The sequence below is a fragment of the Hyperolius riggenbachi genome, chromosome 2 (genome assembly GCF_040937935.1).
Source record: "Hyperolius riggenbachi isolate aHypRig1 chromosome 2, aHypRig1.pri, whole genome shotgun sequence".
NCBI classification, from domain to species: Eukaryota; Metazoa; Chordata; class Amphibia; order Anura; family Hyperoliidae; genus Hyperolius; species Hyperolius riggenbachi.
The window spans coordinates 115,665,183-115,686,918 of NC_090647.1; the positions used below are offsets into that span (position 1 = coordinate 115,665,183).

Here is a 21,736-nt window from a genome sequence, read left to right on the forward strand (position 1 = left end):
ACTGGGGGCACCTATTCCTAGCTACCTATACTGGGGCACCTATTCCCGGCTGGAGGGGGAGGGGCCTGGATCCAAATTCCGCATCAAAGCCCCGAGGTTTATAGCTATGCCACTGGCTCTGGGCACCTTACAAGTGCAGGGGCGGCTCCCCTTTAGTTACGCCCCTGTTCACCTTTAGTGGCTGCTGCTCACCTTAGCTGGTCATGTGCTTTACAAGTGTAAACTCATTAAAATTCTAAGGGTAGGGTATTAAAAGAGTATTATTGCCAGATGATCAGGATTACAGTCATGAAATTAACCTTTTTAGGCAATGATCACATCCACGTCTGTCTCAAGAGATTGGCACTTTTATTACTTTTGATTGCTGGAAACTGGCAGAATAATGCACATTAGCATACATTATCCCATTCATCAGTTACTGCACGTTTCCCAGGAGGAAGAACCAGTATATAATGAGAAGAAATCAAAGTGCACTGACTTTCTGAATGCCTCACACTTTCAGCAATGTAGCTAGATGACATGCATTTATAAATGACCATGACCTCACACAGCCTAGCAACATTGTCTATTGCTTTCTAGTTAGACATTGAATCATCCAGGTTGCAGATTAGCATGATGTGGAGAAACATCCTGGTCATTTTGTGGCCTGAGAATGATATTCACTACTCATTGTAACTGAGTTCAGTGACAGTTACTGTAGCAGCCTGAAGCTGGAAAGTTTTGTGCCTGTGGTGGACAGGAGCTATCATTTTCCAAGGGCTGGGTGCCACCCCTTGTAACACTGCAATCTTCCTACCTTGTATATAATTTGTAGCTGTGTCCATGCCCATATCATTCATTCTGATCTACTGAAGACAAACATTTCTAACAAGGAATTTATCCTATTCTGCTCAGAGACTCACCCATTAGCCATGATGAAGGAAATGTGCACCGGGCCCTTCACCACAGCATTTGTTGCAGAACTTTTGGGGACTTTGATTTTTGTTTTCTTTGGCATCGGCTCTACCTTGAGTTGGCCTTCAGCACTTCCCACGGTCTTGCAGATCGCTTTTACTTTTGGTCTTGGCATCGGCACGATTGTCCAGACTTTGGGGCATATCAGCGGCGCCCATCTTAATCCGGCTGTGACTGTAGCATTTTTGGTGTCATCTCAGATTTCCCTTTTTCGGGCTGTTTGTTATGTCTGCGCCCAGCTGTTGGGAGCGGTCATTGGAGCTGCTTTGATATATGCCTTCACTCCTCTGGAATATCATGGAAGCTTTGGTGTTAATCAGGTAAGTAGTTACTGGGTTTAAAAGCCAAGATTATTAGCAGGATTACGAGAGAAAAGGCAGCACATCCAACACCAGGCTGCATCTGAATGACTTAACAGAAAGATGGTGTGCAGAGCCTCTTAAAGGCATAAATTCACCCAACTGCATCTGAAACAGGTTTTACAATTTACACTAATGGAAAGGATGTTAGCTTCCAAAAAATTTGCATGCAAAAATGCTCATACTAGACCCTTACACCGCAGTAAGGTCATCCTATTGGAGGGGACACTAACTCCATGCAAATGTTCATTTGACCTCGGAGCAAGCAAATGAAGGGGTGCAATTAGCAAGATTAAAATGAGTACAGCCACATGGAGTAAGGAAGAGAGGAAAGACTTCCTTTGTCTGGAGTATGTTGTTTAGTGTACCCAATCAGTAGACTTGAGCTGAGTAGGTATTTCTGTAAATACTTTCATTAGCTTTCACAGTGACTTAAAAAATATGCACTGGACTTTCTACAGCTAATATTATCATTCTGATCATTTCAGCCACCAACCTGCTGGCAGCCCTGTAACAATTCATGGACATTCAGCTCTACAATTGAGCTGCATTTACTGTTTCATGGAGATGGGGGGGGGGGCTGAAAAAGCAGTAGGGCTCCCCAGAGTCCAATCAGGGCTGCGTTCCAGTTCTGGCACAAGTGCGGTTGTGTTGCAGCCACATGAGCACAGTAGTATGGAGCCGCTCATGGATAATTGGCTCCAGCATAATGTGCAGGCATGGTTGTACTCACGCAAGCACAGTGCCTCCATGCTGGTACTTGAAAAGGGAGTGTGACTCCTTTAAAATTTCCGACAAGTAGCAATGGGGGACCGGAGGACGCTGTAGGAAGCGTTTATAGGATCAAAAGGCTTCCCACTTCTTGGAAAAGTGTGTAATTTTTGACCGGAGATTCAACTCAGGTACATTTTGAGGGACACTTCAAGGGATATGGAGGCTGCCATATTTATTTCCTTTTTAAAGATATTGCTTGGCTATACTTTTAGCCATAGACCGCGAGCAAGCATGTCAATCGAATGTTTCTGGCCGACGTCTGACTGGATAAGCTGCATGCTGGTTTAGGCATGTGATATAGACACTACTGATGCCTGAAAGATCAGCAGGACTGCCAGGAAACTGGTATTGTTTAAAAGCAGGATCCTTTCTGAATCCAGGTACTTGCTCCAGTTTTACTTTCACCTGTCTTGCTACATCACCCCTTCTATGTCATGCAACATTATACTGTATAGGTACACGCCAGGACCAGAAGGGGTGGAAATGGAGGAACATTGGGCTGCAAAAGAACACAAGCTGAAATATTATTATTATTATTATTATTTATTTATTTATAAAGCGCCAACTAGTATTGGGCGAACAGTGTTCGCCACTGTTCGGGTTCTGCAGAACATCACCCTGTTCGGGTGATGTCCGAATTTGGCCGAACACCTGATGGTGTTCGGCCAAACTGTTTGGGTTCGCCCGAACTGCTAGGGCCCCTGTTCAGCCGAACAGGGCTCTGTTTGGCCGAATACGGCCCCCCTATGGGGTTGCAGGCATAAGGGGGGAGCATGCCCGATCGCGGGGGGGGGGGGTCGGAAATTCCCCCCACCCCCTCCGCTAGCGCTCCCCCCTCTGCCCGCTTCCCCATAAAAAAGTTTGCGTAAAGTTAAATAGTACCGCTGGTGGCTGCTGCAGTTGCTGGCTGGCAGTGGTGTGAGTGAGGAGGAGGAGTCCGAGTAGGACGCGTTGAGGCCGGGCAGCGGGCGGTTCAGCGGTAGTACCCTTGTGGTACTTCCGCCCTTTCTCTGACCTCACGTCCTCTACGTGATGACGCATACGAGGGTACGCGTGACGCGTACCCTCGTATGCGTCATCACGTAGAGGACGTGAGGTCAGAGAAAAGGCGGAAGTACCACAAGGGTACTACCGCTGAACCGCCCGCTGCCCGGCCTCAACGCGTCCTACTCGGACTCCTCCTCCTAGTCCTCACTCACACCACTGCCAGCCAGCCACTGCAGCAGCCACCACCGGTACTATTTAACTTTACGCAAACTTTTTTATGGGGAAGCGGGCAGAGGGGGGAGCGCTAGCGGAGGGGGTGGGGGGAATTTCCAACCCCCCGCGATCGGGGCATGCTCCCCCATTATGCCTGCGACCCTATAGGGGGGCCGTATTGCGGCATGTTCGGGTCCCCATTGACTTGCATTGAGTTTGGGGTTCGGGCCGAACATGTCGAACATCTGGCCCATGTTCGGCCTGTTCGGCCCGAACCCGAACATCCAGGTGTTCGCCCAACACTAGCGCCAACATATTCCACAGTGCTGGGCAATACTTATATACAATGATACAAGGATGACAGACATAACAAGGTTATACAACATAGAACAAAGTTATACATGCAAATTGTACAAAATACATGATCATGCTACATGGGCTGGTTAGGTAGGCCCAGTAATACAAGTACAGGCTGTCATAGGACAGGAGCACATGATCCTGTAGATTACACTAGGGAATGGGGGATCCTGCCAGAGGCTTACAATCTAAAGGGTGGAGTGGAAACACTAGGTGGGGCTGTTAAATATTCAGTAGAGAGTTACTGTGTGGTAGGAGGTGGGTAGGCCATCAAAAAGAGGTGGGTTTTGAGGGCTTGCTTGAATGAGTTGAAAGAGGGAGCAAGTCTGATGGGTGGTGGAAGGGCGTTCCAGAGGGTGGGGGCAGCTCTTGAGAAATCCTGCAGGCGGGCATGGGAGTGTGAAATGCGTGGGGTGGTGAGGCGAAGGTCGTTGGAGGATCGGAGGGGGCGACCTGGTGTATACCTGTGAACAAGCTCCGAGATGTAGGTAGGGCAGGTTTTGTGCACAGATTTATACGCCAGGCATAGAATCTTGAAAGTTATCCTGAAACGGATAGGGAGCCAGTGCAGGGATTCACAAAGGGGAGATGTGGATGCGGAGTGGTGAGAAGAATGGGTGAGTCTTGCAGCCGCGTTCATCCCTGATTGCAGGGGGGCAGTGCGTTTCAAGGGGAGGCCAGAAAGGAGGGAGTTACAGTAATCAAGGCGGGAGATGATGAGGGCATGGATGAGCAGTTTGGTCGTGTCTGAAGTTAAGAAGGGGCAGATCTTGGAGATATTACAGAGGTGGAAATTGCAGGCTCTGGGGATGTTTTTGATGTGTGTGATGAAGGAGAGCTCAGAGTCCAAGGTGACACCCAGACAGCAGGCCTGGGAAGTAAGGTGAATGGTTGTGTTATCGATTGTCAGGTGGAAATCTGGGAGGGGTGCAGCAGCATGGGGTGGAAAGATCAGGAGCCCAATTTTGTCTAGGTTAAGCTTCAGGAACCTAGCAGACATCCAGGAGGAAATTGCTGATATACACGTGGAGACCTTGTTTATGGTGGTGGATGAGAGATCGGGGGTATGGAGGTAAATCTGCGTGTCATCGGCATAGAGGTGATATTTGAAGCCCAGGGAGGAGATAAGCTTGCCAATTGAGGAAGTGTATATGGAGAAAAGAAGGGGGCCCAGAACAGAGCCCTGGGGGACCCCAACTGCGAGGGGGGCAGCGGTTGAGGAGGAGCCATTGTAGGAAGTTGTGAAGGAGCGATTGGATAGGTAGGAGGAGATCCAGGTCAAGGCAAGACCATGGATGCCCATGGACTGTAGTGATTGGAGGAGGAGGAGGTGGTCAACAGTGTCAAATGCTGCGGAGAGATCAAGGAGGAGCAGGATGGAATAACTGCCTTCGGCCCTGGCAAGGGTAAGGTTGTTGACCACCTTGGTAAGGGCTGTTTCAGTTGAGTGTGCAGGTCGGAATCCAGACTGTAGGGGGTCAAGTAGGGTATTGGTGTTGATGTATTGGGTAATAAACCTGTGGAGACAAACCAGAGTCCATGCAGATATATAATTCCCCTGGTTGGATGTAAAAAAGACCCCTATCACTGCCAGGTACATATTCTAGTGCTTTCTTATGGAAGCAGAATATGTAGAGTTTATGAAGAGTTTGATTTTGGGACTTGTAAATTGTGGTCTACAGTGGTGTAGCAAAACTAGCAATAGGGGATACAGAGGTAGTGACTGCACCAGGGCCCCTGGACCAGAGGGGCACAGTAGGAGTAGTTCTGCTCCCCAGCCAACACCTCTCTGACACTGCAATTGTCCTTTACAGGTTTTGGTGCCACATATAAATTGTTATGTATAGAGCAGAGATGGATTAAGATGTAATGGGGCCCTTGGCAAAGTAGTAGAGTGTGCACCCTCCTGTGGTCCTTTTGATAAGCTGAAGTGGAGAAAGGTCAAAAAAGGTGGCAGGTGGGCCCTTTGCCATACACTAGGCTCCAAGCACCTGACTAGGTTGCCTGGTGGATGATCCTGCTCTAGAGTGCTTGGGGGGGGGGAGGGGGTCACTAACACTGGGGGTCAGAGCTCCTAAGTTACACTACTGGTGGTCTACCACACTGACACAAATTTCTGGATGACTTTTTGCTGATCTGTTTGTCACCAAGGCACAACCCCATTTTCCATTTACCATTACATCCTGTTCCTCTTACTTCCATCACTGGTATAGCAAGGCAGGGGTTTCTCCCCAGGCAACAGACAGCATTCCTAACATGAAACAGGTTTAAAGAGAATCTGAAGCTAGTATAAAACTCGCTTCTTCTCTTATATTCAGCAGGGGCATGTGTGCCCCTGCTGAACCGCCGCTATCGCGCCGCACAACGGGGGTCCCTTACCTCCCAAATCCCCTCCGTCCTCGCCGGGGATCTCTTCCGCATTGAGGCAGGGCTAACCGCTGCAGCCCTGCCTCATGTGCGTCTGTCAGCGCGTATTTCCGCCTCTCCCTCGCCCTTCTCAGTCTTCCTTCACTGAGAGGGGCGGGGGAGAGGCGGCGATGCGCCGCGCCGCTGATAGACGCGCGTGAGGCAGGGCTGCAGCCGTTAGCCCTGCCTCTAGGAGCAGCAAAATCTTCAACCAAGTTGGTCGTAGATTTTGCAGGAGGGGAATTGGGGGTGAAGGGACCCCCGTTGTGCGGCGGGATAGCGGCGGTTTAGCAGGGGCACACAGGCCCCTGCAGAATATAAGAGAAGAAGCAAGTTTTTTACTCGCTTCAGTGTTTTTTTAAGCTCTTCCTTATAGTCCAAAAACAATGGTAGGATAATTTTTTGTGAGGCCACGTTGCAGAGATTTTCCCCAGCTTCCCACCCAAGGACAGTCGTCATTACTGGCACAGGAAATGAGCGCAATTACACATAAACTGACATAAAAACCTCACAAAGATTTTGACATTTACCAAGAAACCGCTTAAATGTGAGCTGATTGTGTAACGTATTTACTTATAATGTCTGTCATTGCTGCTGGTTCTGAAACCCAGGCCTGTGTGCAATGAACTTTTTCTCCTGTGTTTTCTCCTAGGAGTTAATTTTTCTACTTCTTTTTAAAATAACTTATCAACAATTTGTAATTGAAAAAGTACCATAAATAGGTTAAAAATACTATCAAAATTATGATGGTTATTTTCTCACTTGCTGGTGGTCTAACCACTTGAGAACTAGAGGTTTCTACCCCACCAGTGAACAGAATTTTTTACAATTTGCTCATTACTCGGCCATACAACTTAGCATCCAAATTAATTTTACCCCCCTTTTCTTCTCATAAATAGAGCTTCTTTCAGTGGTATGTGATTGCTGCTGTGATTGTTAGTTTTTTTCAAAATAAAAAAAGCAACATTTTTAATCTACCCTCCCCCCTTCCCCTCAAATTGGTCCTACACTACATTACATACACTACACTATTCATACATAGACATATGCTTATGGAAGGAATTAGATTGTGAGCCCCTCCAAGGGACAGTTAAGTGACAAGGCATTACTTTGTGCAGCTTTGCGTTAGATGTCAGCGTTATAAAAATATTTGTTAATATATATATATATATATATATATATATATATATATATATATATTTATATTTATATTTTATTTTTCAATTGATTGGAGCAATTGGAAAATAGAAAATATTTGAATGATTGTTTCTTTCAGGGGCATTGCTAAGCTTCTAGAAGATCCTGGGCACTAAGAAAGAGGGGAATTTGCAACCCACAATGCCTGCCATGGTGAAAAGTGGGTGTGGTCATGACAGCTTGGAGATTGGGCATGGAACCAAATGTACATGAGCTTAGCAGAGGTGTAACTCGAAGTCTGTGGGCCACCCAAGAAATTGAATATTATACATACTTAATGCATACAAATTGCAGGAATATTGCATGCAAGCTGAAATTGTTTGCATCTCATTGACCACTGTAGCAATTAGACAGTACATATGCATATGTTTTCTAAAAAAACCTTTGTGCTGTACACAATCTAAACCTTATATAACAAATTCACGAGAAACCGGGATAAATTGTATATGCAATTGTATTGGTAAACCGCCTTAAAACATATTACAAATACTACCCGTTTCCCACTATTGCACCGAACCCAACCCACTAACCCCCTACATAGAACACCACCTGGCCAGTCCAACCTTCCTATTAACTTCTTTCTTCGTTATTGGGCCCAACAACACTAGTGTAGTAAGCAATACACTAGTGTTGTTGGGCCCAATAACAAAGAAAGAAGTTAATAGGAAGGTTGGACTGGCCAGGTGGTGTTCTATATAGGGGGTTAGTGGCTTGGGTTCGGTGCAATAGTGGGAAACGGGTAGTATTTGTAATATGTTTTAAGGTGGTTTACCAATACAATTGCATATACAATTTATCCCAGTTTCTCGTGAATTTGTTATATAACATATACATATGTGTCTGGTGGCCTGGTTAGCTAGCTTCTGGCTTGCTGTCTATGGCTTTTGATGCCAGGGACCAGACCCATGTATTTACGCTGACATGTAGGAGACAGTGCTACAAACCTCCAAGCCAGTTTCTTTCACACGGCCTTGAGCCGGCTCCCCACCAAGACGAACATTGCAGGCAGCAAATGGGAGTGCATAACTTTAGCTGTGGGAAGTGTCAGAGACAGTCCAGTGGCAGATCTTGTGGTTAGGGGGCGCTGTTACTATGAGATAGAACACAATGGACCAGGAAAGAAGTACATGCGGCGTGCGGATACCGACAACATAAGGATCGTAACTTATACCTGCCGCTGCGCCACCCTCCCATGCAGCTGCGCCCTTATGGCGGGCCACAGTGGCGGGCAGGGGTGCCAGTGCTATTAGAGTGCTAATAAAAATGTTTGTGATGCTACAGTGCTGGAAAGCTCCCCCTGGCACCGCCACTGCTCCTTTTGTCCTTCCTTGTGCCTCCTTTTGTCCCCCTGCACCTCCTTCTGTCCCCCTGCACCTCCTGCTGTCCCCCTTTGTGTCTCCTTCTGTCCCCCTGCACCTCCTTCTGTCCTCCTGCATCTCCTGCTGTCCCCCTTTGTGCTTTCTTCTGTCCCCCTGCACCACCTGCTGCTCCCCTTTGTGCCTCCTTCTGTCCCCATTGTGCCTTCTTCAGTCCCCCTTTCTGCCTCCTTATTTCCGCCTGTGTGACTCCTTCTGGCCCCTGTGCCAGGAGCAGTTAATAAAAGCATGGCCAAAAATGGGTGCAATTGTTATTTATCGTAATATATATATAGCCGTTACACTATTTAGCAGGCGGCTGCGATTAAATTGTTATTTATCATATTATTGTTAATGCGGATTCGAGGGTCTTAAAGTTAGGCACCACCAGGGGGGTCTTAGGGTTAGGCACTACCGGGGGGTTAGGCTTAGACACCACCAGGAGGTCTTAGGTTAGGCACCACTAGGAGAGATTTATGGTTAGACACACCAGGGGGGTCTAAGAGTTGGGCATCACCAAGGGGGGTCTTAGGGTTAGGCACCATCAGGGGAGGGTTCTGTGCGAGAGTAGTGAGAGGACCACCTAATGCCACTCCATCATCAGTCTACCAGCAACGATTGGCGTCTATTTACACCACCGTCTATTTACATTGTACAGTGCTGCAATCTACTGCAGCGCTGTATTGGGGACAGCCCTGTCACTCAGCTGTCCCCTGGAATGGTGCCGAGAGCTATCGCTCTCATAGGCTGATGCCTCAGAGAGACGATTGCAGGGATTGGCTGGCGGAGGGAGGGAGGGAGGGAAGAGGACAAAAAAAAATATAAAAAAATAGCCTGCAGGAGCAATCAGAGCCCACCAACAGAATTCTCTGTTGGTGGGAAGAAAAGGGGGGGGGGATTCATTTGTGTGCTCAATTGCAAGGCTCTGCAACAAGCTATTAACCACTTGAGGACCCACCCTTTACCCCCCCTTAAGGACCAGCATTGAATTCTGTGATCTGTGCTGGGTGGGCTCTACAGCCCCCAGCACAGATCAAACACCAGGCAGAGAGATCAGATCATCCCCCTTTTTTCCCCACTAGGGGGATGATGTGCTGGGGGGGTCCGATCTCTCCTGCCTGCGTGTGGCTGGCGGGGGCACCTCAAAGCCCCCCTCCGCGGCGAAATTCCGCTTCCCCCTCTCCTACCTGGCCCCCTGGTGATCGGGGCTGCACAGGACGCTATCCGTCCTGTGCAGCCTGTGACAGGACGTCCCCTGTCACATGGCGGCGATCCCCGGCCGCTGATTGGCCGGGGATCGCCGATCTGCCTTACGGCGCTGCTGTGCAGCAGTGCCGTACAATGTAAACAAAGCGGATTATTTCCGCTTGTGTTTACATTTAGCCTGCGAGCCGCGATCGGCGGCCCGCAGGCTATTCACGGAGCCCCCCGCCGTGAATCGACAGGAAGCAGCCGCTCGCACGAGCGGCTGCTTCCTGATTAATTAGCCTGCAGCCGGCGACGCAGAACTGCGTCGCTGGTCCTGCAGCTGCCACTTTGCCGACGCGCGGTATGAGTGCGCGGTCGGCAAGTGGTTAAAGCTGCAGAGCACTAATTTGTAAAAAAAAATAGCCTGCCCACTAGGGGGGTGTAAGCCAGTGGTCCTTATGTGGTTAAATTGTTATTTATCATTTGACGCAATTAAATATTATTTATCGTTTGCACCTAAACCAGTTTACAACTTTTTTAAATGTATGCCCTGTGCTTCCTTTTGCCCTCTTCTATCTCCATCTGTCTTGTCTTTCAGTGTACCTCCTTCTGTCCCTCATTGTGCCTTCTTCTGTCCTCCTTTGTGCCTCCTTCTGTCCTCTTGTGCCTCTTTCAGTCCCTCATTGTGCCTCCTACTTTCCTTCTTTGTGGCTCCTTCTGGCCGTTGTGCCCTCTTCTGCCCCCTGGGCCTCCTCCTGTCCACTTTTTCCTCCTTCTGTCCCCTTGTGTCTCCTTCAGTCCCCCATTGTGCCTCCTCCTTTCCTTCTTTGTGGCTCCTTCTGACCCCTGTGCCCCCTTCTGTCCCCCTGGGCCTCGATCTGTTATCTTGTTCCTCTTTCTATCCCCTTGTGCTACCTCTACCCCCTTTGCATCCCTCTGTCCCCCTGCACCTCCTTCTGTCTCTTTATGCCACTATCTGTCCCCGCCCCCCTCCTGTACTCCCCAGCCCAGTGTGTAAATAGCGCAGCAAAATCTGTGTTCTCACCTCCCGGCCAGAGTCCAGTGCTGTGCTTGTGTAACCATCCTTTCTGTCTACTGTGCCCTCTAGTGCTAGCAACTCTCTCTCCTCATGTTGCATGTAATCACACTACATGTGGTAGGAGATGCCAGCCACTAGGCCAAGTGTTTCAGCATACAGGCAGAAGCACAGCACTGGACTCCGGGGGAAGGTGAGAGCACAGCTTCCGCAGTGCTATACTCTGCATTTACACACTGGGTTGGGGGAGTGCCGGATGGGGGTGTACAACCGTATGCGACAACATCGCCGGGTTGATGTATCTCTGGGGCTCCCTGTATTGTGCATCCATCGCATAAGGCACATTCTCAATATTCTCTAGTGTGTGCTGGGGATGGGGGGGGGGGGGGGGGGGTGACACAGGACTTCTTACCTGTGCTGACAAAAATGCTAAAAATGGCCCTGAGCGACCAGGAAATGTTTCAAAATGGAAAAATAGTGATTACAGTTATATGCAATATCCCAGCTCAGTTCAGAATGCAATAAATAATGCTGAAAAATAGAGTTTAAAAATGTACCTCTACAAATCTATATATTCCCAATATAAACATAATATTCCTATCTGAGCCGTTTCCTTCTTATGTTGGCATAAACCCGCACGTCATTAAATAACACGCTCTCCCCTGCATTACCAGGGAAAAAAGTCAAATATATTTTTTGTCTAGTTAATAAACTGAAAGTGTATCTTTTCCAAATATGTCTGTCTGGAGGTTAGAACTAAAGAGATTTGCCTGCGCTCCTTAACCTAATATCTGGGAAAATATTGTTGAGCTGTGAAGAAATAATAAAAAAAGATGAACAGTACAAAAAATGAGAAAAAGAAACACTGCCAAAAGCAGAATGAGATTATATCTCGGGGTTTTGTAAAGACAGCACAATTAAATCCTTTTTTGCTGGAGACACTGAATAACATATTGTTAAATACTGGAGAGAAATGTCAGATGTCTTATGGAATCTTTTCACTTAAAATGTGTCTGCTATGAACAGAAGGATAATTTTAAAGCAGAAGTGCACCATCTTACACTTTATGGTGGGACTGTTGGTCACTAGTCTAAATATTGATACATGTGGTTGAAGCATGGGCATAACTAGAGGGGAGCAGTCCCTGCAACTGCTGGGGGGCCCGGAACTGCAAGGGGGGCCCAACTACTATTTTATTCCCTCTGATACAGGTGTTCATCTTTCAGATCAGTTGTTTTTGTGGCTACACTTGCTATGGGTGTGAACATCATGATGACCACACTTGTTTTATAGCTCTTAGCCGTGCAGAAGGACACTGAGGGAATTTTTCAACTTATCAAACTCACACTGGGGCCTCACGCACCCAAGTTACACCACTGTTTTAGGGATAATGAGAGTATATATATATACTGTGTGTGTGTATATATATATATATATATATATATATATATATATATATATATATATATATATATATCATATATTTTTTGCAATAGCACCAAACCTTGTACTGAGTAATTTGGCACCTTTATATGTGGCTCTCACGTACATTCGTAGATTAGGGGTGTTCAGCTATGGATTGTACAGGATATTATGATGTTATAATACAGCAGTGGAACCTTCTCCTCTAAAGAAATGGGGACTGGTGACTGACCACACGCAGCATATTCAGGACTTTATTTGACCACAGCTTCTTTAAAGTCACAATTAGGCATCTAGTTATGTCGAGTTACGGCAAATTCTTGATAAACTTTGAAGGACCATGCTGCCCAGCTATTGCCTGAGGGATCGAGCCCTGATTACTGCCAGGTGATAGAAATTGAAGATCTGTACTTAGCTTTAGATGTCTCTCCACATCCTGTTTCTATCACAGAAGAGCAGTGCTACACATCCAGAAACAAAACATGAAATTGTCTAATTTCATTACTGCTAAATTTTGCTACCATCCTCAGAATCAGAATCAATTTTATTCCCTAAGCACGACTGGGTCGTCCTCGGAATTGTTTTTGGCAACATACAGGATAAAGAGTAGGAGAAAGGCACAAAAGAGATTGACATAATTGCAGCTTTTGTGCAACTTGACAGATTAACATTAATAGCAACAGTAACAGTAACAGCTGCCGGGAAGTAGCAGCAATGGCAAGGTAGCAGGAGGACCAATACAGATGTAAAATAGTGGCATAAATGGGACATAACAATGACACAAGTTAAAACTAACAGCCTTCTTATGGCAGCAGCAACGAGCAAGGCCTATGCGGGAAGAGAAGGGAGAGTGACCGCTGAAGGCGTGAGGGTTTAGAAAGAGTTTAAGAGATTAATAGCAGTGGGGAAAAAGTATTTATGTGCTTTATTTATTTATTAAAAAAAAATTACTTTACAAAGATGTCTCCAAAAGGCTCATGAATTACAGAATACATATCCTGCCCCACAGGTATCGCTGATTGCTACAGTTCTAATGAATCAGTCCACAATAATTCTAGCTTCAGTCTTAACTGCTTACAATTATAGCATAAATAGTTTATGATTTGTATTTATGGATTACAAGGTAGAACAAACGTCATTCATACCCCAGTGACTCACAAGAAGAAATATGGTCTATTTATCGCTAATTACTCTAATAGATGTTCATCACTCACTCCAACAGGCTGCTTTGCAATCTAGTAATAATAAGGCTGTCAAATTTTATAATTATTATAAAGGATCTTTAAAAAAACAAAACCAATTATTTATGTCCTCGCTGAGCTGGGTCTGATCCGTTTGTTGCAATACTTCCTTGTTTACATTTCACATTGCTGATCTGCACAGTGATTTCATCCTTTATGTCAATTAGAGTCTTTAATTACATACAGAAAGGGGTTGATTTCTACTTATTAATTACAGCTCCGTCTGAGGTTTGATCCAGTAACTCCCAAATAACAAACATGCTGATTATCGGTTGGAACGACATATCGATGTCCACTGGGTGTTATGGGTGAAAAGTACACACAGCTCCAAAGACTTAAATCACACATAGAAATTATAAAGTGTACAGAAAATGGCAGTGGCGTAGCTGTGGGCCCCGGTGCAAGTTTGACAATGCAGCCCCCCAAGCACTCTATACATAACAATTGATACGGGGCACCAAAAGCTGCCAATGGCAACTACAGTGTCAGAGGTGCAAGAAGTGGATGGGGAACAGTTTGTTAATGATTACCACTATTCAAAGTATCTATAGAAGTGATTATTATGAGCACAGGACCAATAGAGAGCTAATATTGTAGTGAAAGGAGGGCCCTTTTGGGCCCCTCTTGCCCAAGGGCCCCGATGCGGTCGCAACCTCTGCAACCCCTGTTGCTATGCCCCTGGAAAATGGTCCTTCTCTCTTGCACTATCATATGTGTTTATAATGAATACACAAAACTTTACAGAACTTACCAAAGCAACCACAAAAGAATAAACTCTTCAAGAGAATGACCGCAATTCACTAACCTTATCTCCTGTCTTTAATTCTTTAATAACAAATCATTCAAAAAGGATCATGAATTACAGAATACATATCCTGCTGCTATCCCTGATTGAGACAGTTCTAATGATTGATGAATCAGGCCACAATAATTCTAGCTTCAGTCTTCTAGCATAAACAGTTTATGATTTGAACTTTAATAACAATTATGTGCTGTTTTACTGTTATAACCATGGTGATAAAGCATGCATTTATTCATCACTATGCAATTTACCTTAAAATAAGGATTCTGTCTTTAGGTTAGTAGCAGTCGGGTATTGTACCGTGTTAGCCATCAGTAAAAACAAGACGATTTGAAACAGGATGATACCATTTATTGGCCAATAAATGGTGTCATCCTGATTCAAAACTTCTTGTCTTTAAAGAGGAACTCCAGTGAAAATAATGTAGTAAAAAAAAGTGCTTCATTTTTTACCATAATTATGTATAAATGATTTAGTCAGTGTTTGCTCATTGTAAAATCTTTCCTCTCCCCGATTTACATTCTGACATTTATTACATGGTGACATTTTTACTGTGGGCAGGTTATGTAGCTGCTCCTAGCTGTTTTGGCTGTTACAGACAGCTGTAAACAGCTAATTCCTGTCTGTGAACATTGTTACATTGTGGCAGTTTGCCCAGAGTACCGCGGTACTCAGAGCTTCTTGTGGGAGAGGTTTCAGCACAAAATCAGTCATACAGCGCCCCCTGATGGTCTGTTTGTGAAAAGCATTCTATTTCTCATGTAAAAGGGCAGAGGCGTAGCTAGGGTTTTCAGCGCCCGGGGACAAAGACTATTAATGCGCCCCCTAAGGTGAAGGGTCGTGACCAAATGTGGGCGTGGTTATGGGTACTCCACATTTGGTCACGCCACTTCAAATGTACATGGAGGTTAGCAGGCTCACGCTCACCCACCCTCCCTCAGTATGTACCTTCCAGCATGTTCCAAGACAAATTCAGCAATCATGAGCCCCCCACCCCCATCAAGACAAATTCCGCAATCATGAGCAAACATGAGGCCCCCAACAAGACAAATTTAGCAATCCTGAGGCCCCCAACAAGACAAATTCAGCAATCATGAGGCCCCTAACAAGACAAATTCAGCAATCATGAGGCCCCTAACAAGACAAATTCAGTGATCTTGAGGCCCCCAACAAATCATGAGGCCCCCAACAAGACAAATTCAGTAACCATGAGGCCCCCAACAAGACAAATTCAGCAGTCATGAGGCACATAAATAGACAGCATTTCACATAAATAGGCAGAATGTCCCCTTAATATGGTAGACACCTCTCACCTGGCAGCAGTTCCCCAAAATACACTCAATCTGACAGCAATGCTTGCCCAAAAATAGGTAGCCCCATGTCTATAGGTGTCCCCAGAATAGGTGGCCAGCAGTATAGATGTCCCCAGAACAGGTAGCCAGGGGTAGAGATGTCCACAGAACAGGTAGCCAGGGGTATATGTTCCCAGTATATGTAGGCAGGGGTATGTGTTCCCAGTATATGTAGCCAGAGGTATATGTGCCCAGTATATGTAGCCAGGGGTATAAATGCCCAGTATATGTAGCCAGGGGTATATGTACCCAGTATATGTAGTTAGGGGTATATGTGCCCAGTATATGTAGGCAGGGGTATATGTGCCCAGAGTAGGTAGGCAGGGGTATATGTGCCCAGAGTAGGTAGCCAGGGGTATATGTGCCCAGAGTAGGTAGCCAGGGGTATATGCCCAGTATATGTAGGCAGGGGTATATGTGCCCAGAGTAGGTAGCCAGGGGTATATGTGCCCAGAGTAGGTAGCCAGGGGTATATGTGCCCAGAGTAGGTAGCCAGGGGTATATGCCCAGTATATGTAGGCAGGGGTATATGTGCCAAGAGTAGGTAGCCAGGGGTATATGTGCCCAGAGTAGGTAGCCAGGGGTATATGTGCCCAGAGTAGGTAGCCAGGGGTATATGTGCCCAGAGTAGGTAGCCAGGGGTATATGCCCAGTATATGTAGGCAGGGGTATATGTGCCCAGAGTAGGTAGCCAGGGGTATATGTGCCCAGAGTAGGTAGCCAGGGGTATATGTGCCCAGAGTAGGTAGCCAGGGGTATATGTGCCCAGAGTAGGTAGCCAGGGGTATATGCCCAGTATATGTAGGCAGGGGTATATATTCCCAGAGTAGGTAGCCAGGGGTATATGTGCCCAGAGTAGGTAGCCAGGGGTATATGTGCCCAGAGTAGGTAGCCAGGGGTATATGTGCCCAGAGTAGGTAGCCAGGGGTATATGCCCAGTATATGTAGGCAGGGGTATATGTGCCCAGAGTAGGTAGCCAGGGGTATATGTGCCCAGAGTAGGTAGCCAGGGATATATGTCCAGTATATGTAGCCAGGGGTATATGTGCCCAGAGTAGGTAGCCAGGTCAGGTGTCCCCCTCCCCAGCAGGAGGGGAGCAGCGCAGAGAAGAGCTGCTCTCCCTTCCTCGCTCTCCCCTCCAATGTCCGGGTGGCTCAGGCTGGCAGCGGCGGGCGGAACTTACCTCCGTCTCGTCGCAGCGCCGGATGGATCTGCCGCTACTCTGGTCTGGTCCAGACCAGAGCAGCGGCTGCGCACTCGAACTTCCGCCCGACGCTGGAGCGAGACGGAGGTGAGTTCCGCCCGCCGCTGCCAGGCCAGCCACCCGGACATTGGAGGGGACAGCGAGGGAGAGAGAGAGCACCTAAGGTGAGGGAAGGAGGGGGGATATGGCCCCCCTTCCCCACCGTCCGCACAGCTCTCCCTCTTCTCTGCGCTGCTCCGCTCCCCTCCGCCGCAAAAAAAAAAAAACCCGCAGCTCAGCCAGGCTGAGGGCGCCCTCGGGGACCAGGCGCCCCGGGGCACTTGTCCTACCCCGACCCCCCCTAGCTCCGCGCCTGTGAAAGGGGGTATCAGCTACTGATTGGGATAAAGTTCAATTCTAGGTTGGAGTTTCTCTTTAAGTTATCCATTTCAGCCCGCTGGTATTTTTCACCTCATGCATCCGAGCAATTTTCACCTCCCATTCATTCACCAATAACTTTATCACTACTTATTACAATGAATTGATCTATATCTTGTTTCTTCTGCCACCTATTAGGCTTTCTTTGGTACATTTTGCTAAGAAATATTTTTTTCTAAATGCATTTTAACAGGAATATTAAGGAAAAAAATGGAAAAAATTCATTATTTCTCAGGTTTCGGCCATTAAGGCTTTAAAATACATGCTACTACCATAATTAAAACCTATGTGTAATGCTGGAGGGGGGGGGGGGGCATACTTTCTGACCACCCAATGCAACAAGGCTAGTAGCTGGATAATGGAAGAGGCTCCACAGATGGACACAGGAGTAATAAACAAGGGATCAACATTGCCCAGAGCAACTGCAGCTCTGGGCCGCCTATCAGGCTAGATGCTATGTGATCCAATACACAACAGACGTAGTCAGTAACAGGCTTGGGTCATACACGTTAAATCAAATGTCAGTCGTATTGGAAGGATTAGGCAGATTCGTCGTCGAGAGGCAGGCAAAGGTCAGTACACAATACAATATTACAATAATACAATACTAACTGACTAGAGTACATATATATCGTGCTGATGCGCAATATATGAAATGTAGCTCTCAAATAACTCACTAGCTAAAGCACAAGTAATGACAATTAACAAGACAGACAACAGACAGACAGACGGAATGCTCAGCCAATCTAGTCGCTGTTTTAGTGACGGCAACATTCACACTGAGATAGACAAGACTAATAGGTAGGAGCGAACTAATGGCAACCGCTACTATAGTTCATCTTCAAGAACAAGGCTAGAAGGTATACTACCAGTCACCAACGTGGTGCTGGCAGAATCTAACTATCAGGATCAGAAGGACTTCACTGACCCCCGCAGGTCAGCAAATGTCCAGCAGACATGACAATACAGAGCAAGGCATTATACATTTACAATAACAACTTTCACAGCATAGACCCAATGACAACTCAGAGAGCTGAACGCTATGTCGGGCAAGGTCTGAAATGGGAGGCAGAGTTTTATGCTGGCATCAGCCAATGGATGCAAGCATGCAAATTTCCACACAGCTGAATGGTAATCACTCAATCCTGAGCTGGCTTGATTACCATTTGCTAGCTGGCTGTGAATGCAGAGGACTCCCATAAGAAATACATGCAGTATTATGTAACAACATGCATGAAACCCAGGGATATCTGGCCGCAGCTCAGCTGCAACAAGCAATTGGTGGAATGCTGGCAGCATCCTGAGCTGTCCAGAACTGCAGAGCGATTGCAAATGACAATAAGACTTATTGCGAATGCACAACCGAATGCAAGCAGATAAGCCAGAACTGTCCGTTTGCAGCTCCACTGCAACAGACAGAATACGCTACAGGAGGGATCCTTACACTATTTATTTTATTTTCCCATTTGTCCCAGTTATTACACCATTTAGCTTCCTAACGACTGCGTTACGCTTGGGCGTGACCTTGGCGGCAGCCCCAGGACCGCCTAACGCCAATTGGCGTCAAGTCCTGGGGCTGGCTACTGCAGGAGATAGCGCGCAGGCTTCGTGCGCTTCCCCTGCTTGGTGGGCGCAGCCCCCCCCCCCCCACCTTCAGTCTCCAAGCGGCAATCGTCGCTCTGGAGACTGTTAGATGGCGTGTGACATGGCTGTCCCCCTGTGGCACACAGGAGCAATTGGTAGTGATAGGCTGAAGCCTATCACAGCCGATCGCTATGATTGGCTGACTGGGGGAGGGAGGGAGGGGGAAATAGAAAATAAAGAAAAAAATGTTAAAAATATTACAAAAATAAATAAATAAATATTTAATAAAAAAACAACAACCCTCTGGGGGGCTATCAGACCCCACCAATAGAGAGCTCTGTTGAGGGGGAATCACTTGTGTGCTGAGTTGTGCGGCCCTGCGGCTTGGCCTTACAGCTGCAGTGGCCATTTTAGTAAAAAAGGCCTGGTCTTTAGGGGGGCTTAGCACTGTGGTCCTAAAGTTGTTAAATGATGTCCCTATCACAATGTATGGTGCCAATATTTTATTTGAAAATAAAGGTGCGTTTTTTCAGTTTTGCATCCAGGCCATTACTGTTTACAAGCTTATAACTTAAAAAATGTTCACAATATACCCTCTTCACATGCATATTAAAAAAGTTCAGACCCTTAGGTAACCATTTATGTTTTGTTTGTTATTTAATTCTAATTTTTTTTTCATAAAATCAAAAAATTATTATTTTTAATTGGGTTTGTGAGAAGCGTTTGTTCATCTTTAATTGCAGTGCATTAAGAATTATATGTAACTTTGGGGCTTTGGTTGCCTGGCTCCACATGCTTCCTCTTATGCCTCAGCTGCTTTCTGAACGCTGATGGCGTTCTTGTGTCGTTAGTTGTATGGTTGCCATGGTGATCGCATTGTGTATACATTAAGCCGTTTCCCTGGCTCCTGAGGCGCTCGTAGGGTGGGGTGGTAATAGCCTCCTTGATGCTGGGCGTCCGGATTGGACGCTATGTATGTTTACATCCTCAGGATTGGTGTTAAGCATGGGGAGGCGTGACACCCAGGTTTTGCGCTATAGGTCGCCATGGGAAGCTGCAGTGTATGCGGTTGGCCAGCGGTGATATGAGGCGTGTCTGCCGCTTACTGGACGACGCTTGGAGGCGGCGTGACGTCGGTGCACTTCATTTGTTTGGACAGGGAAGTGCGCTGATTGGCCGCTGCTGAACCAGACGAGGGAGCGTGATTGGTCGGCGGCTAGAATGCGCGGTGGGCTATCAGCAGGGATGTATTTTCTGCGCGAACGGCTCTTGCTAGGAAACAGAGTTTTCCTGTATACATGATGGTAAGCTTTGTGGGACGGGGCAACCTCATTTTTATGACTGGTGTCAGTCATTATACTATACTTAAGCAGTTAGTGGGAGGATTCCTTTTCTAAGGGGTGGGATTTACTGTTTTTTACACAGTTTCCCATCAGGTCCTCCATGCTGCTGAGCATTGCAATTGGTCAGTTTAAACGCAGATCACTGATTGGTTCATTTACTGTATATAATGAATGGTGGTTGATGTATGGTTGTATTGCAGTTTTTCACAACTTGATAAAGAGCCAGGAGGCTCGAAACAGTGGTCTGTCGTTGTGCTGCTGCCTTTTAACTTATGTGATTAATAAAGTGATGATTATCTACATTGGTGGTGCCTGCTCCAAAAGGATTTTCTGAAGTGACGGCTCCAGTGGTGTGGGATGCTGTAAGCCTGGGCACACACCTTTCTCCTTTCATGGGTGCTGTTCCAAACCCCTACAGTGTTTGCTGTTGATTCACACCACAAGGGGAACTTAGCACCATGGGAGAAAATGAATCTGACATCGGTCCGGATGTCTTTTCCTTTACCGGTGAACAGGCCACAAGGATACTGGCGCTGACGGATGGTGAAGCAACTTTCTTGCAGAAACCTGATGCAAAACCTCTGAAAAGAGAATTGGAGACATTAAAGAGACAGAGAATTGAATTTGACCTGCATGCTCAAACTCTCACTGAATATTGCCGAAGCAGAAAGATACCGAGATCTATGCGGGCTCAGGTAGCCCCACAGCTGTTTACTAAGAATAAGAACTTTTGCTCCATTTGGGAGCGCATTTTCAATAAAGCATCTTTTGACGCCATGTTACATATGATTAACACCATCCACCATGAGTTGCCGGCTGTGGATGTGAAAATATTGGAAATTACTAGTCAATTGCGTGCTTTGCTTACTGAGGGGGAGCTGAAAGCTTTCTTGGAGAACTTAGAGCACAAGTTGGATGCTTATAAAAAATCTGTTGAGGAAACAAAGAGGTCTAAATATAACCGGGATCTTTCAGATTACCAAACCGGATATGTATATTCCTGGCAGAAGATGGTTCCAGCCAACTCCAGACGACCGAGAGGGAGACCTAGGATCCCTAGAGGTGGCAAGCCGGGATCTGGCAATTCGGTTCCTAATTCGTCAGATACAGATTTTTTACCAGAGTCGAGGGACTCTTCTCCAGGAGGAGGAGGAAACGCCGGGGCGGGGCCAGGTACCAGCGCCAGCAACAAAGAAACCGGCAAAAGAGGCCATCTGAATCAAAACAGTCAGATGACCCTGCGTCAGAGGAAGTAAATTCAACTCAAAGTTTGGTGGTGAACATCTCTGGGCAACCACTTTCTGCTGTGGAGGAAAAGCTTTTGAATTATGGACTGGGTTTTAGTCCAACCAATCGACCCAATTTTTTTCTTCTGGAACAAGAACTGTTCAGATTCTATAGGAATATTAGACTCAAGGCTTTCTTTAGTACCTTACCGGTTCCCTCTAATGATATTGACCGGGATAATGGGGGTAAACTTACTTTGTCTTCAAGTGGATTGCGTTTAAAGAGCTCCTTTATGCCTCCAGCCAATGCATTAGTGG

At 46.6% G+C, this 21,736-nt stretch overlaps 1 protein-coding gene across 1 annotated transcript in view; it reads left to right on the plus strand.

The window, feature by feature from the left end:
- Nucleotides 1-911: 911 nt before the first annotated feature.
- The window catches only part of LOC137544037 (aquaporin-5-like), a 54,348-nt gene continuing 33,523 nt past the window's right edge, over nt 912-21,736 (plus strand). The window contains exon 1 of the mRNA XM_068265106.1: nt 912-1,274. Within this exon, the coding sequence (XP_068121207.1) occupies nt 912-1,274 (363 nt within the window). The remainder of the gene's footprint in view (nt 1,275-21,736) is intronic.